At 43.0% G+C, this 13,750-nt stretch overlaps 1 protein-coding gene across 3 annotated transcripts in view; it reads left to right on the top strand.

Annotated features, from left to right (window-relative positions):
- heatr1 (HEAT repeat containing 1) overlaps positions 1-13,750 on the top strand; it is an 83,223-nt gene that overhangs the window by 65,784 nt on the left and 3,689 nt on the right. For all 3 annotated transcript variants that reach the window (XM_055639558.1, XM_055639556.1, XM_055639557.1), the window contains exons 36-43: positions 1,906-2,195; positions 2,801-2,951; positions 3,043-3,201; positions 4,601-4,735; positions 8,682-8,786; positions 8,885-9,053; positions 9,987-10,141; positions 10,679-10,837. In XM_055639558.1, the coding sequence (XP_055495533.1) occupies positions 1,906-2,195; positions 2,801-2,951; positions 3,043-3,201; positions 4,601-4,735; positions 8,682-8,786; positions 8,885-9,053; positions 9,987-10,141; positions 10,679-10,837 (1,323 nt within the window). The remainder of the gene's footprint in view (positions 1-1,905; positions 2,196-2,800; positions 2,952-3,042; positions 3,202-4,600; positions 4,736-8,681; positions 8,787-8,884; positions 9,054-9,986; positions 10,142-10,678; positions 10,838-13,750) is intronic.

The raw sequence follows: 13,750 nt of genomic DNA, 5'->3' as shown, positions 1-13,750 counted from the left end.
TAATTTGAAGGAAATGTGGGGCACATAATAGCGGCCAGGGTGTTGAGTGCCGGAGCAGGAAGGCTCTAGAGTGATAGACCTCGGTACCTCCAGGAGCAGCCGACCAGCTGAGGGCAGGAGTGAATGGGTGGAGCAGCTCAGAGAGGTAAGGCGGGGCGAGCCCATTCAGAGATTTAAAAACAAATAACAGTAACTTAAAATGAACCCGAAAGTGCGGGACCAGTGTAGGGAGGCCAGAATTGGCGATATGGGCTCCCTCTTTCGACCCTGTTAAAAGGCGAGAGAGCATTCTGAACCAACTGGAGACGAGCCAGTGAAGAACGAGCAAACACCAAAATAGAGCGCGTTACAGTAATCCAGCCTAGATGTAATAAAGGCATGGATTACTGTCTCAAAATGCTGCCGCTCGAGAATGGGCTTCACCTTCGCCAGCTTCCTTAGGTGAAAGAAGCTGGACTTAACCACCGCGCATATTTGGCGATCTAATTTAAAGTCACTGTCCATCCTAAAACCCAGGTTCACAACTGTTGGCTTCACGTACCTTGACAATGGACCTAAATCAACAAATGGAGGTTCACGGCAGCCATTGGGATCAAATAAAATCACCTCTGTCTTCTTTTCATTAAATCCAAGAAAGTTTAGGGCCAACCAGGACTTAATGTCATCAAAACAAGACAGAAGCGATTTTAAGGTTAAGGTGTTTAGCAACCGGGAGATCGCGTTGGCCAAGGTGGACTGAGTGGCCGAGTCTGCACTTGGTCTCACTGATATATCAGAGTCCACACCTGGAATAGCGGATACAGAGGTGAGGTTGGAGGAGGTGCAAGTGAACCTCTGCCTCACCTGAAAGGACTGTCTGGGGAGGAGGTATAGGGACAGGTATTCATTCATCTTCTGGGGTTGCAGGGAAAGGTTCCTGGGGAAATATCGGCGAGATCAAGCGCACTGTATCTCTAAAGTCTAACTAAATAAAAAGGAAAAAAATACAGGGATGCAGGAAAACTATTGGATAATGGGAGTAAGCTAACATCTTTTTCACAGTGTTTATTAGTGCATGGGTCCTGACGGAGATACAGCAAAAATCTTCAGGATGTGAATAGTCTCCTGTTGCGCAGTCACAGTAAAACCTTGAAATCGATCCGTGTCACATTGTCCTGTGATGCTGAATCAGGTCAGCCGAATTTAAACAGCCAAATGCAGACAGCTCATCCTTTTCAAGCTGCAGGCATAAACATCCTGGAGTCAATGACAATCTTTCAAAAAAAAAAAAAAAAAACACAATTTCTGTGTGAGCTAAATTGTTTGTTACAATCAAACAAATCCGTTGTGGAATTGATAAACCTGTGAATAAATTAAAATTAAGTCTAAGTATATACAGAGAAAATATGAAAGACCCAGGAGTGTGCACATTGGTGCAATATGAAAGACACAAATACACACATCAGGACATTCAGCATCTGAATGAGAGCCCTGCTTTTCTCCAGTTGTTGATTGATTTGCTGTGTTTTGCTCCACAGTTCCCAGTATCACTGTGGGAGAGGAATGGTCAGTTCATATTTCTTGCATGCACACTGAATAATCTCAAACTGTAGAAACAAGTGTGAGATTATGATGCTGGTTTCCAAAATGGACACAAAGTGCTGGAGTAACTCAACGGGTCAGGCAGCATCTCTGGAGAACATGGATAGGTGAAGCTTTTGGGTTGGTTCTGACAAAGGGTCCCGACCTGAAATATCACCCATCCTGTCTGTCCTGTCCCCAATTGGAAAATGAGATGTTATTTCTCAAGCTTACCTTATCAGACTTTCTATTGACAATATTTATACAACTAACTCTTAATTTTTTTTTAATCCCTTTGCATGTTCATTTATGTGAAATAATTTCTTAAATCTGGTTTCTCACCAGGTGAAGTTGCTTCTGAGCCTAATCGAGCAGCTTCTGAATATTGTCTGCTGTAAGGAAATAGAAGTGGAACAAGCCATTAACCGCCAGACAGCCCTCTTCAGCCTGAAACTCTTGTGCAGGTGTTTTGGTGCAGGTCACCAGGATTTCTTTGTTCCTGTGCTGGTGACTACCGTGGACCTTATAGCAGTGGATGGTGGAGAGGAGGAAAGGAATCTGATGGGCAATGCTCTACTTTGTATTGCTGAAGTTACCACTGCGCTCAAGGCACTGGCAATACCTCAGCTTCCCAGGTGTGAAAGTAACTCAATATTCATAATGACCACTCTTCAGAGCTATTGTCATTAACGTATCCTGAAATCTTGTATATCATAAGTTCTCGGAACAGAATTGGGTCATTCGGCCCATCAAGTCTACTCCACCATTCAATCATGGCTGATATATCTTTCCCTCTCAACCCCATTCTCCTGCTTTCTCCCCATAGCCCCTGACACCCTTACAATTTGCACCTTAAAAATACCCATGACTTGACCTCCATTTGGCAATAGTCACCATCCTCTGACTAAAGAATGTCACAAATTTCTTGTGGCATGGTGCTAAATAAGTCACAGCAGATGTTGCCTTGTCAACACAGAAAATGTGTACTATGTTTAGTTTAGAGATATAGTATGGAAACAGGCATTGTGTCGAAGTTCCTGTGCTGTACTGTTCTATGTTCTAGTATGGTTATACAATATGGTTAACAGTGTAGGTGCATCTCCCTTCATATCCCATGCATTCCCACCTTGTTTCCCATGTTGCCCTTTCAGTGAGTTGTAGTTGCTCAATTGATCTTGTTTATAGATCACCATGCATTATAAATGCTAAACCTTCATGAGAATGAATTTATTTTGTACAGGCTGATGCCAGGACTTCTGAAGACTTTGAAAAAGCAAAAATCTCTGCTGTCCAACGAGATTTATTTACTCAGTGCCGTTACAGCATTGCAGAGGGTCACAGAAACACTGTCGCACTTCATCAGCCCTTACCTACTGGACGTTCTAATACAGGTAAGGTCAACAGCTATCTCCTGTCACATTATACCAAAGAAAGCATCTTATCTTGAAGTTTAAATAACCATGCAATGAAACTTCCTTGTAGATCACCCAGTTGACCAACATTGCTGCAAAGGGAAACCACTCATCGCAGCTTGATCTGCGTTTAACATCACTTCGAACTACATTGGCTACGAAGCTTGCTTCTCGGGTTCTGTTGCCATCAATTAGCAAGTGTTACGATAAACTTGCTGACACCAAGGAGGTGAGTATTTATCTCTGTCGAGATTTCTGCTTTATTTCCATTCTCTATTTGTTGGAAGTGAAGCAACATTTCTAAACCTGTAAACACTTCCTGCTTTGAATATTAAAACCTCTCAGTTATCGTTAGCTTGATAGTTTAGCCACTCACCCATTGCTTGTACAGCTTTTGTTAAAATGGGTATTTTGAATGATAGCTGAGAAATATCTAACAGTATATTAAAAAAATCTAGCATTATTTATATATATTTTATATATCATAAACATATTTATTACTATCATAAACATTTATTACTCTCATGAACTATCATGAGCTTGTTTTGAATGGGTTTCTAAATGTTTTCAAAAGCTTATGAATAGTGAATATTCTTTTGTCCTTTTTTTGCATAATCCTAAATTTTTTGGCAGCAGCTGTGACTTTATCATTGCCTTTTACTGCACTAGAGGGTTCAATTTTTAACAGGGCAAAGTGGAAGCCACAGAAAGCCGCAGTCAGGCACAGATGGCAGCTTTTTATTGTTGGTTGATTCATTAATTGAAAAATACTGCAGGGAAACAGGTCCTTCAGCCCACCGAGTCCACACTGACCATCGACTGCCCGTTCACACTGTCTATGTTATCTCACTTTCGCTTCCACCCCCTACACCCGAGGAATAATTTTCAGAGGCCAATCAACCTACAAAACTCGCACATACATAATGTTTAAGAAGGAACTGCAGATGCTGGAAAATCGAAGGTGGACAAAAATGCTGGAGAAATTCAGTGGGTGAGGCAGCATCTACGGAGTGAAGGAAATAGGCAACTTTTCGGGCTGATGAAGGGTTTAGGCCCAAAATGTTGCCTATTTCCTTCGCTCCATAGGTGCTGCCTCACCCGCTGATTTTTCCCCAGCATTTTTGTCTACCTTCGCACATATATAAGATGTGGGAGGGCACCCAGGTGAAACCCACACGGTGACAGAGAGAACTTGCAAACTCTACACAGACAGCACTTGTGGTCAGGATCGAGCCCGGGTCACTGGCGCTGTGGCCGCTGTAAGAGTTGTTTCCTTACAGTGCCAGAGATGCGGGTTAGATCCTGACTGCGGGTATTGGCTGTGTGGAGTTTGCACGTTCTCCCTGCGACCCCGTGGGTTTTCTCTGGGTGCTCCTGTTTCCTCCCACACTCCACTCCAAAGAGGTAAATTATCTCTAGTGTGTATGGGGTAGTGTTGTTGTGCAGGGATCGCTGGTTAGCGCGGACTCGGTGGGCCAAAGGGCCTGTTTCCGCACTGCATCTCTACACTAAACTAAACTAAACCCACATGATTTCATGCAGCAATGAGACGATTTAAAAGATTGAATTGATGCTTTATTTTAAGCGTAAACAGAAGTAGTCTATGACATGTTTGGTGTCTTCTCCAGAGTTGCCTGGGGCCACTTCTCGACATCCTAAAGGAACACATTTGTCACATGGAAAAGGAACAATTGACTTCCCATCAATCTGAACTTACATCATTCTTCCTGAAAGCTCTGGATTTCAGAGCTGGCCACTTGGAGGTAAGACACACAGAATAACACCTTATTTTCAAGATTACATGGTTTATAACAATTCAAATTAATATCTGAATGGAACTTTTTGAATTTGAGGAAAAGCAGCTCACGTACCACTTGGCATAATTCAAACTTTTTGTTGACCTACTGGGAATTGTACATCTGCTAGTTTGGTAGCAACCCTTGGTGCCTGGTAGTCATGATCAAACCCTATCCAATGTCTAAGGATACTTTATTGTCACATGTACCCAGGTACAGTGGAATTCCTAGTTTTTGCATACACCCCAGTAAAATCATACAGCAGACTTCACCTTGGCAGTACACAAAGAGTCACCACGTTGCTGAAGCCAACAAAGTTGCAAATCAGATTCAGATTCAGATTCAACTTTAATTGTCATTGTCAGTGTACAGTACAGGGACAACGAAATGCAGTTAGCATCTCCCTGGAAGAGCGACATAGAATATGATTGCAATAAATAAGTCTATTTACATGCATACTGTCAGTGTTTTTCCTGTGGGAGGAGTGTCCGGGGGGGGGTGATTGGCAGTCACCGAGGTACATTGTTGAGTAGTGTGACAGCCGCAGGGAAGAAGCTGTTCCTGGACCTGCTGGTCCGGCAACGGAGAGACCTGTAGCGTCTCCCGGATGGTAGGAGGGTAAACAGTCCATGGTTGGGGTGAGAGCAGTCCTTGGCGATTCTGAGCACCCTCCGCAGACAACGCTTGCTTTGGACAGACTCAATGGAGGGGAGCGAGGAACCGGTGATGCGTTGGGCACTTTTCACCACCCTCTGCAGTGCTTTCCGGTCGGAGACAGAGCAGTTACCATACCATACTGTGATACAGTTGGTAAGGATGCTCTCGATGGTGCAGGGGTAGAAGTTCACCAGAATCTGAGGAGACAGATGGACCTTCTTCAGTCTCCTCAGGAAGAAGAGACGCTGGTGAGCCTTCTTGACCAGATGTTCTTAGTACGGTTTTATCTTCTCGTGGCGAACCGGGCTGCCGACGCACGTGGCTGCGGGCGACCCGTCGGGTCCTTCTTTATTTTCAGCGATCCACTGGGTCCTTCTTTGTATTCAGCAGCCTGCCAGGTCCGTCTTTGATCTCAGCAGACCCCCGGCGCCAGCTCCTTTGTTCTCAGCAGCTCCCCGCGGAGTCCCCCTTCGTTCTCAGCAACGCGACTGCCAGGTTGCTCATGGCCCGGCGGCTGTTCTACTGCCGCGCTGCGCCAGACTTTAAGGTTGTGGTTTTACCAGACACGGAGACAAACGTTGGTCCACTGATCTTCGAAATGAAGATGGTGCACATTTAAGATGTGAAGAATGGGTTTTAGGATTTTGTTTTTACACAAGAGATCCTCAGGACATGAGATATCTGATAAAGTGGACGGGGGCATGTCACAAAACCACTTTTCAAGGAATTGGATATATGTTTTAAAATATACAATTTTCATGTTTATAGGAGCAGAATTGGGTTATTCGGCCGATCGTCTACTCTGCCATTCAATCATGACTGATCTATCTTTTCCTCTCAACCCCATTCTCCCGCCTTCTCCCCATAGCCCCGACACCTGTACTTTCTAAGGAGTCATCGAACAATTCTACACCGAAACAGGCCCTACGGCCCACTTGTCCATGCCAACCAAGTTGCTGAACCGAGCCATCCACATGCCGGTGACTGACCCATATCCATCCCATTTTTTCCTGTCCATGTACTTGTCCAAACTTGTGTCCTCTGTTATTTTAACTCCCCCACCCCGGTGAAAAGACTGGTAGTTCACCTTATCTATGCCCCTCATGATTTTATAAGGCCACTCTTCAGCTTCCTACGCTGTAGGAGCTAAGGATCCAGCCCCTCTTTATAACTAGTCGTTCCAGTCCTTGTAAGTCCTTTTAGCACCCTTTCCTGTTTAATGACACCATTTGTGTAGTTTAGTTTAGAGATACAGTGTAGAAACAGATCCTTCGCCCACCGAATGCAAGCCAACCATTGATCACCAGCAGACTCGTTATCACGTTATCCCACATCCTACACACTAGGGGCAATTTATAGATGCCCATTAACCTACAAACCTGCTTGTCTTTGGATTATGGAAGGAAACCGGAGCACCTGAGGAAACCCACGTGGTCACAGGGCGAGCGTACAAACTCTACATACATTGAAAAAGCTACTTATCTTAACTACTAAACCAGGTTCGCTTCTTAATAAACAGACACCACACAAACTGTTTGGTAGACCAGTTCAAAACTTTACTTAACATCGGCCGATGGAAGGGAGGGAGAACTCCAGTCAAGTGACCAACACAGACACTTGACTGTCCTCAGCCACCTTCTCTGAACAACAGAATTACATTGCTTTAAATATGTTTTTTTTTGTCCCCTTAGCACATTCCACAGACATTAGTCATGGTCAGAGGTACAGGAAAAGGTTTCCACAGAATGCATCACATCAAACCTTTTGTTTACATGGTACAAGATATACTAAAAACATTGTATATCTTCTTTGTCACTTGGTCCCTCATAAACATAGGTCATTTGTTTACAAAGATGTGACTGGCTATTTCTCTCTTCCTTTATTGCCTCCTCCCCATAAACATTGGTCATTTGGTTTATGGCATCTTACTTCAAAGATATCTCTAGCTCCTTCTCTTGGGAGACAATGTTATCTCACACACCCCGCAACCTGAGGAAAGCCTAATTTGACACTAAATATAAGCTGTAAGCTAGCCCAGAAGCCAATTTAATATCTTCTTATATTTTTAACTAAAATTCGGCTTCATCAACATAAGGCCCTCCTCTAGTCAGGATCGAAACCAGGTTTCTGGTGCCATGTGCTGCCCCTGTACACAGCTCTATACAATGCTCCAAATGGGGTCATACCCATACTATGTATAGCTGTAACATAACGTCCCAGCTTCTGTACTCAGTACCCCCACCGATGAAGACAGGCATGCCAAACTTCTTCTACACCACCCTGTCTACCTGTATCATCACTTTCATGGAACTATGTGTGTTCTGTCTTTCTGTTCTACAACACTCCAGGACTAATAAGACGATGGATAACTCGGACTCATTATAAGCATTGAGCTGAATGACTGCATCAGACATCTATAAATCATTGTTGTACAATGGGTATTTAACATCTTGGTCCTGCTGCCACTTTAATCAATTTTCCTCAATCGCAGCCATTAAAATTGATTATCAAGTCATTAATCTCATTGCTATTGTGGCATGTTGCTGCACAATAACAGTTGCATTTGCTTGTTGCATACGAAAATCTGTTTGCCATTTCATGCACTTTGAAATGTACCAATTTAATTCGCATTTAGCCTCAATTTGACTAATCAATTCCCAGGCATATAATCTGCTTTTGTGAGCCTTTTGTTTTACTACGACTGTTCTGCCATCTCCTAAATTTTTGGCATCATTTATGGTTTTTAAGGAGTTTGTATGGCCACTTCTGGCCAGACCTCAAAGTTTGCCGAGAAACCATTTGTAAATGAGGTAATTGAGGAACAGTTTCTTCCCAGTTGTGATCAGGCAACTGAACCATCCGATCAACAACTAAAGAGTGGTCCTGAGCTACCATCTACCTCACTGGAGACCCACGGACTATCTTTAATCAGACTTTACTGGACTTTATCTTACTATTAAACGTTATTCCTTTTATCCTGTATCTCTGCACTGTGGATGGCTCGATTGTAATGTGTATAGTATTTCCGCTGAATGGTTTAGCACTAAACTAATTCCAAGAGAACGTAGACAGGTTCGGACGGGACCCTTCTTTGGAATGACCGGTAATTCCATTCTCCTATTGGGTATTAGAGTGATAAAGGCACTTAGACATCCATACATACATGGCTATAATTGTGCATTACATAAACCACCTCTATTACTATTTTAAATGTGCATACAAGGCCAACTTTCCTTCTGTTTCTTCCTTTCTGTAGAATGACCTGGACAAAGTAGGTGAAATTGAGGGTCACGTCATCAATTGTCTCGTTGGCATGATAATGAAACTTTCGGAGGTTACTTTCAGACCCTTGTTCTTTAAGGTACGACAATAATATTCTGTAAACAATTCCACAGATGAATATCTGCAAATTTTTTTTTCTTTTTTTTAATCACCGACATATGATTTGCTTCTAATCAGCTGTTCGACTGGAGCAAGTCTGAGGGGTTCCCTACAGATCGATTGATTACATTTTACCGCTTAGCAGATAGCATTGCGGACAAGCTGAAAGGTTTATTCACCCTTTTTGCTGGGCAGCTAGTGAAGCCTTTCGCTGAAATTCTGAACCAGACCAACACAGCCAAGACAGGTAAAGTTGAAGTCAATTAACCTTTATTATTCAAGCCCCATATGTGGTAAGGGTCTTTCAGAAACATTAATCTCAGGGGAAAATTGTCATCAAAATATAAATGACAGCAAAAGACACATTGTGCTGGAGTAACTCAGCAGGTCAGGCAGCATCTCCGGAGAACATGGATAGGTGACGTTTCAGGGTGGGCCCCTTCTTCATACAGGTCTGACAACACCTATTTGTTAAGTATGTACTTGTTCACAGGCAAATATGTTTGTCTAGTGTGATTGAGTTTAATTAATAAGATCGGGACGGGGAAGCGGTGGAATTGCTGCCTTACAGCGCCAGAGACCTGGGTTTGATCCTGATTATGAGTGCTGTCTTTACGGAGTTTGTACGTTTTCCCTATGACCACGTGGATTTTCTTCAGGTGCTCTGTTTTCCTCTCGAATTCCAAAGGCGTGCAGGTTTGTAGGTAATTGGCTTTGTTTTAAAAAAAATAAAAAAAATCTCCTCTGTGTGTGTAGTAGGATAGTGTTAGTGCATGGGGGTGATCGCTTTTTGATCAACTTTGACCACGGGTTGGGGAATCAAAACCAAGAGGACATGGGTTCAAGGTGACAGGGGCAAGATTTAATAGGAACCTGGGGGAGCAACTTTTTCACTCATAGGGTGGTAGGTGTATAGAACAATCTGCCAGAGGAGAGAGTTGGGGCATATAATATAACAGCATTTAAAAGACAATTGGACAGGTACATAGATGGCAACGGTTTGGAGGGAAATAGGCCAAACACAGGCAAATGGGACTTGCTTAGATGGGCATCTATGTCGGTATGTACAAGTTGGGCCGAAGGGCTTGTTCCAGTGCTGTATGATTCTACGAATCTGTAACTGCAGAATTACTCGCACACTACACTGTCTAATAAATCATCTTTTTTTCTTCCAAAATAGATGAAAGTTTCTTTGACTCGGACAACAGCGCAACAAAATCATGCCTCTTACTTCAGTTTGTCACTGACTGCATGCACAAAATCTTTCTCTTTGACACTCAGCAGTTTGTCAGCAAGGAAAGAACTGATACTCTCATGATGCCCTTGGTGGATCAGGTATGTAACTCTCATTCTGCCTGTCAAAGCTAGTTCCATTCATTTGCCAGCTTCATTAAACATGCAATTATGATCTTGCAACAACTTTATGTGGTTATTTTATCCCAACTATTGACGCAGAATGATGTGCACAGCTGTAAAGTATTCCTATTATAATGTTTAATCGAGTATTGGTGCACAATTGGCGATAAAAGTGATTGCTTACTAATTTCAGTGGCCAACTGCAGTGGATGTAGTGGTCGTTCTCTTAAGAGAATAGCGTTTGAGTTGGGAGGTTACATGGAAACTGTCCTTTTTTTTTGTTCCAAGACAGCACTTTTTCCACTTGTCAGGTAACCTTTATGTGGTTTCCCAGTTCATGATTAGAAATTGCATTATAATTAATTCACTCCATGTAATTCAAATAGTATTTCCTAATCTGTTAATTGTCCCTTGTCCAATACAGAAACGCACGATATAGCAGAACTGTAATTATTTATAATGGCTTGAAACTATTACAGACTGCGAATAAATTCTGACATTTTGTAATCTTTGCAGCTGGAAAATATGCTTGGCGGTGAGGAGGAGTACAAGGATAGAGTGACCAAACATCTTATCCCATGTATCGCTCAGTTTTCTGTTGCCATTGGCGATGATTCCTTCTGGAAGCCACTGAATTACCAAATCTTGCTTAAAACAAGGCACAGCTCACCAAAGGTAAGCAGCAGGATTTGACAACAAAGATTCCCGTTTCCAGAAAGGCACTCTTAATCTGTGCTATTTACATTATCTGGTAATTATTATTGCTATCAGTTTATTAGTCCAGTCAAATCATATTATACATGAATACAACCAAGCCATTCACAAGTGCAATAGGTGGTGTAAAATGAAAAATACTAGAGTGCAGAATATAGTGTTATCGCATTACAATTGTAGAGGGGGGAAAATGTGTAGCGTTTGCAAAGAGGTAGATTGGGAGATCGGCTTATGGGTGGTCCGTTCAGTAGTCTGATAACACTGTTATTGAATCTGGTGGTACATGCTTTTGAGCTTGGTATCATCTGCCAACATTATAGAAACATAGAAATTAGGTGCAGGAGTAGGCCATTCGGCCCTTCGAGCCTGCACCGCCATTTAATATGATCATGGCTGATCATCCAACTCAGTATCCCGTACCTGCCTTCTCTCCATACCCTCTGATCCCCTTGGCCACAAGGGCCACATCTAACTCCCTCTTAAATATAGCCAATGAACTGGCCTCAACTACCCTCTGTGGCAGAGAGTTCCAGAGATTCACCACTCTCTGTGTGAAAAAAGTTCTCCTCATCTCGGTTTTAAAGGATTTCCCCCTTATCCTTAAGTTGTGACCCCTTGTCCTGGACTTCCCCAACATCGGGAACAATCTTCCTGCACCTAGCCTGTCCAACCCCTTAAGAATTTTGTAAGTTTCTATAAGATCCCCTCTCAATCTCCTAAATTCTAGAGAGTATAAACCAAGTCTATCCAGTCTTTCTTCATAAGACAGTCCTGACATCCCAGGAATCAGTCTGGTGAACCTTCTCTGCACTCCCTCTATGGCAATAATGTCCTTCCTCAGATTTGGAGACCAAAACTGCACGCAATACTCCAGGTGTGGTCTCACCAAGACCCTATACAACTGCAGTAGAACCTCCCTGCTCCTATACTCAAATCCTCTTGCTATAAAAGCCAACATGCCATTCGCTTTCTTTACTGCCTGCTGCACCTGCATGCCTACCTTCAATGACTGGTGTACCATGACACCCAGGTCTCGCTGCATCTCCCCCTTTTCCCAATCGGCCACCGTTTAGATAATAATCTGCTTTCCCGTTTTTGCCACCAAAATGGATAACCTCACATTTATCCACATTAAACTGCATCTGCCAAACATTTGCCCACTCACCCAGCCTATCCAAGTCACCTTGCAGTCTCCTAGCATCCTCCTCACACCTAACACTGCCCCCCAGCTTAGTGTCATCCGCAAACTTGGAGATATTGCCTTCAATTCCCTCATCCAGATCATTAATATATATTGTAAATAGCTGGGGTCCCAGTACTGAGCCTTGCGGTACCCCACTAGTCACTGCCTGCCATTGTGAAAAGGACCCGTTTACTCCTACTCTTTGCTTCCTGTTTGCCAGCCAGTTCTCTATCCACATCAATACTGAACCCCCAATGCCATGTGCTTTAGGTTTGTATACTAATCTCTTATGTGGGACCTTGTCGAAAGCCTTCTGGAAGTCCAGATACACCACATCCACTGGTTCTCCCCTATCCACGCTACTAGTTACATCCTTGAATGATTTCACCACTTTCCAAATGTGCTGCTATCCCATCTTTAATAACTGACTCTAGCAGTTTCCCCACTACCGATGTTAAGCTAACTGGTCTGTAATTCCCCGTTTTCTCTCTCCCTCCCTTCTTAAAAAGTGGGGTTACGTTTGCTACCCGCCAATCCTCTGGAACTACTCCAGAATCTAAAGAGTTTTGAAAGATTATTACTAATGCATCCACTATTTCTGGAGCTACTTCCTTAAGTACTCTGGGATGCAGCCTATCTGGCCCTGGGGATTTATCGGCCTTTAATCCATTCAATTTACCCAACCCCACTTCCCGACTAACCTGGATTTCACTCAATTCCTCCACCTCCTTTGACCCGCGGGCCCCTGCTATTTCCGGCAGATCATTTATGTCTTCCTTAGTGAAGACGGAACCAAAGTAGTTATTCAATTGGTCCGCCATATCCTGGTTCCCCATGATCAACTCACCTGTTTCTGACTGCAAGGGACCTACATTTGTTTTAACTAATCTCTTTCTTTTCACATATCTATAAAAACTTTTGCAGTCAGTTTTTATGTTCCCTGCCAGTTTTCTTTCATAATCCATTTTTCCTTTCCTAATTAAGCCCTTCGTCCTCATCTGCTGGTCTCTGAATTTCTCCCAGTCCTCCGGTATGCTGCTTTTTCTGGCTAGTTTGTACGCATCATCCTTTGCTTTGATACTATCCCTGATTTCCCTTGTTATCCATGGATGCACTACCTTCCCTGATTTATTCTTTTGCCAAACTGGGATGAACAATTTTTGTAGTTCATCCATGCAGTCTTTAAATGCCTTCCATTGCATATCCACCGTCAACCCTTTTAGAATTAATTGCCAGTCAATCTTGGCCGATTCACGTCTCATACCCTCAAAGTTACCTTTCTTTAAGTTCAAAACCATTGTTTCTGAATTAACAATGTCACTCTCCATCCTAATGAAGAACTCAACCATATTATGGTCACTCTTGCCCAAGGGGCCACGCACAACAAGACTACTAACTAACCCTTCCTCATTACTCAATACCCAGTCTAAAATAGCCAGCTCTCTCGTTGGTTCCTCTACATGTTGATTTAGATAACTATCCCGCATACATTCCAAGAAATCCTCTTCCTCAGCACCCCTGCCAATTTGATTCACCCAATCTATATGTAGATTGAAGTCACCCATTATAACTGCTTTGCCTTTGTCGCAAGCATTTCTAATTTCCTGTTTGATACCATCTCCAACTTCACTACTACTGTTAGGTGGCCTGTACACAACACCCACCAGCGTTTTCTGCCCCTTATTGTTTCG

Source organism: Leucoraja erinacea, chromosome 8 (assembly GCF_028641065.1).
Source record: "Leucoraja erinacea ecotype New England chromosome 8, Leri_hhj_1, whole genome shotgun sequence".
In the NCBI taxonomy this organism is placed as follows: Eukaryota; Metazoa; Chordata; class Chondrichthyes; order Rajiformes; family Rajidae; genus Leucoraja; species Leucoraja erinaceus.
The sequence above is the reverse complement of the archived record's forward strand: the minus strand, read 5'-3'. Positions and strand labels throughout refer to the sequence as shown.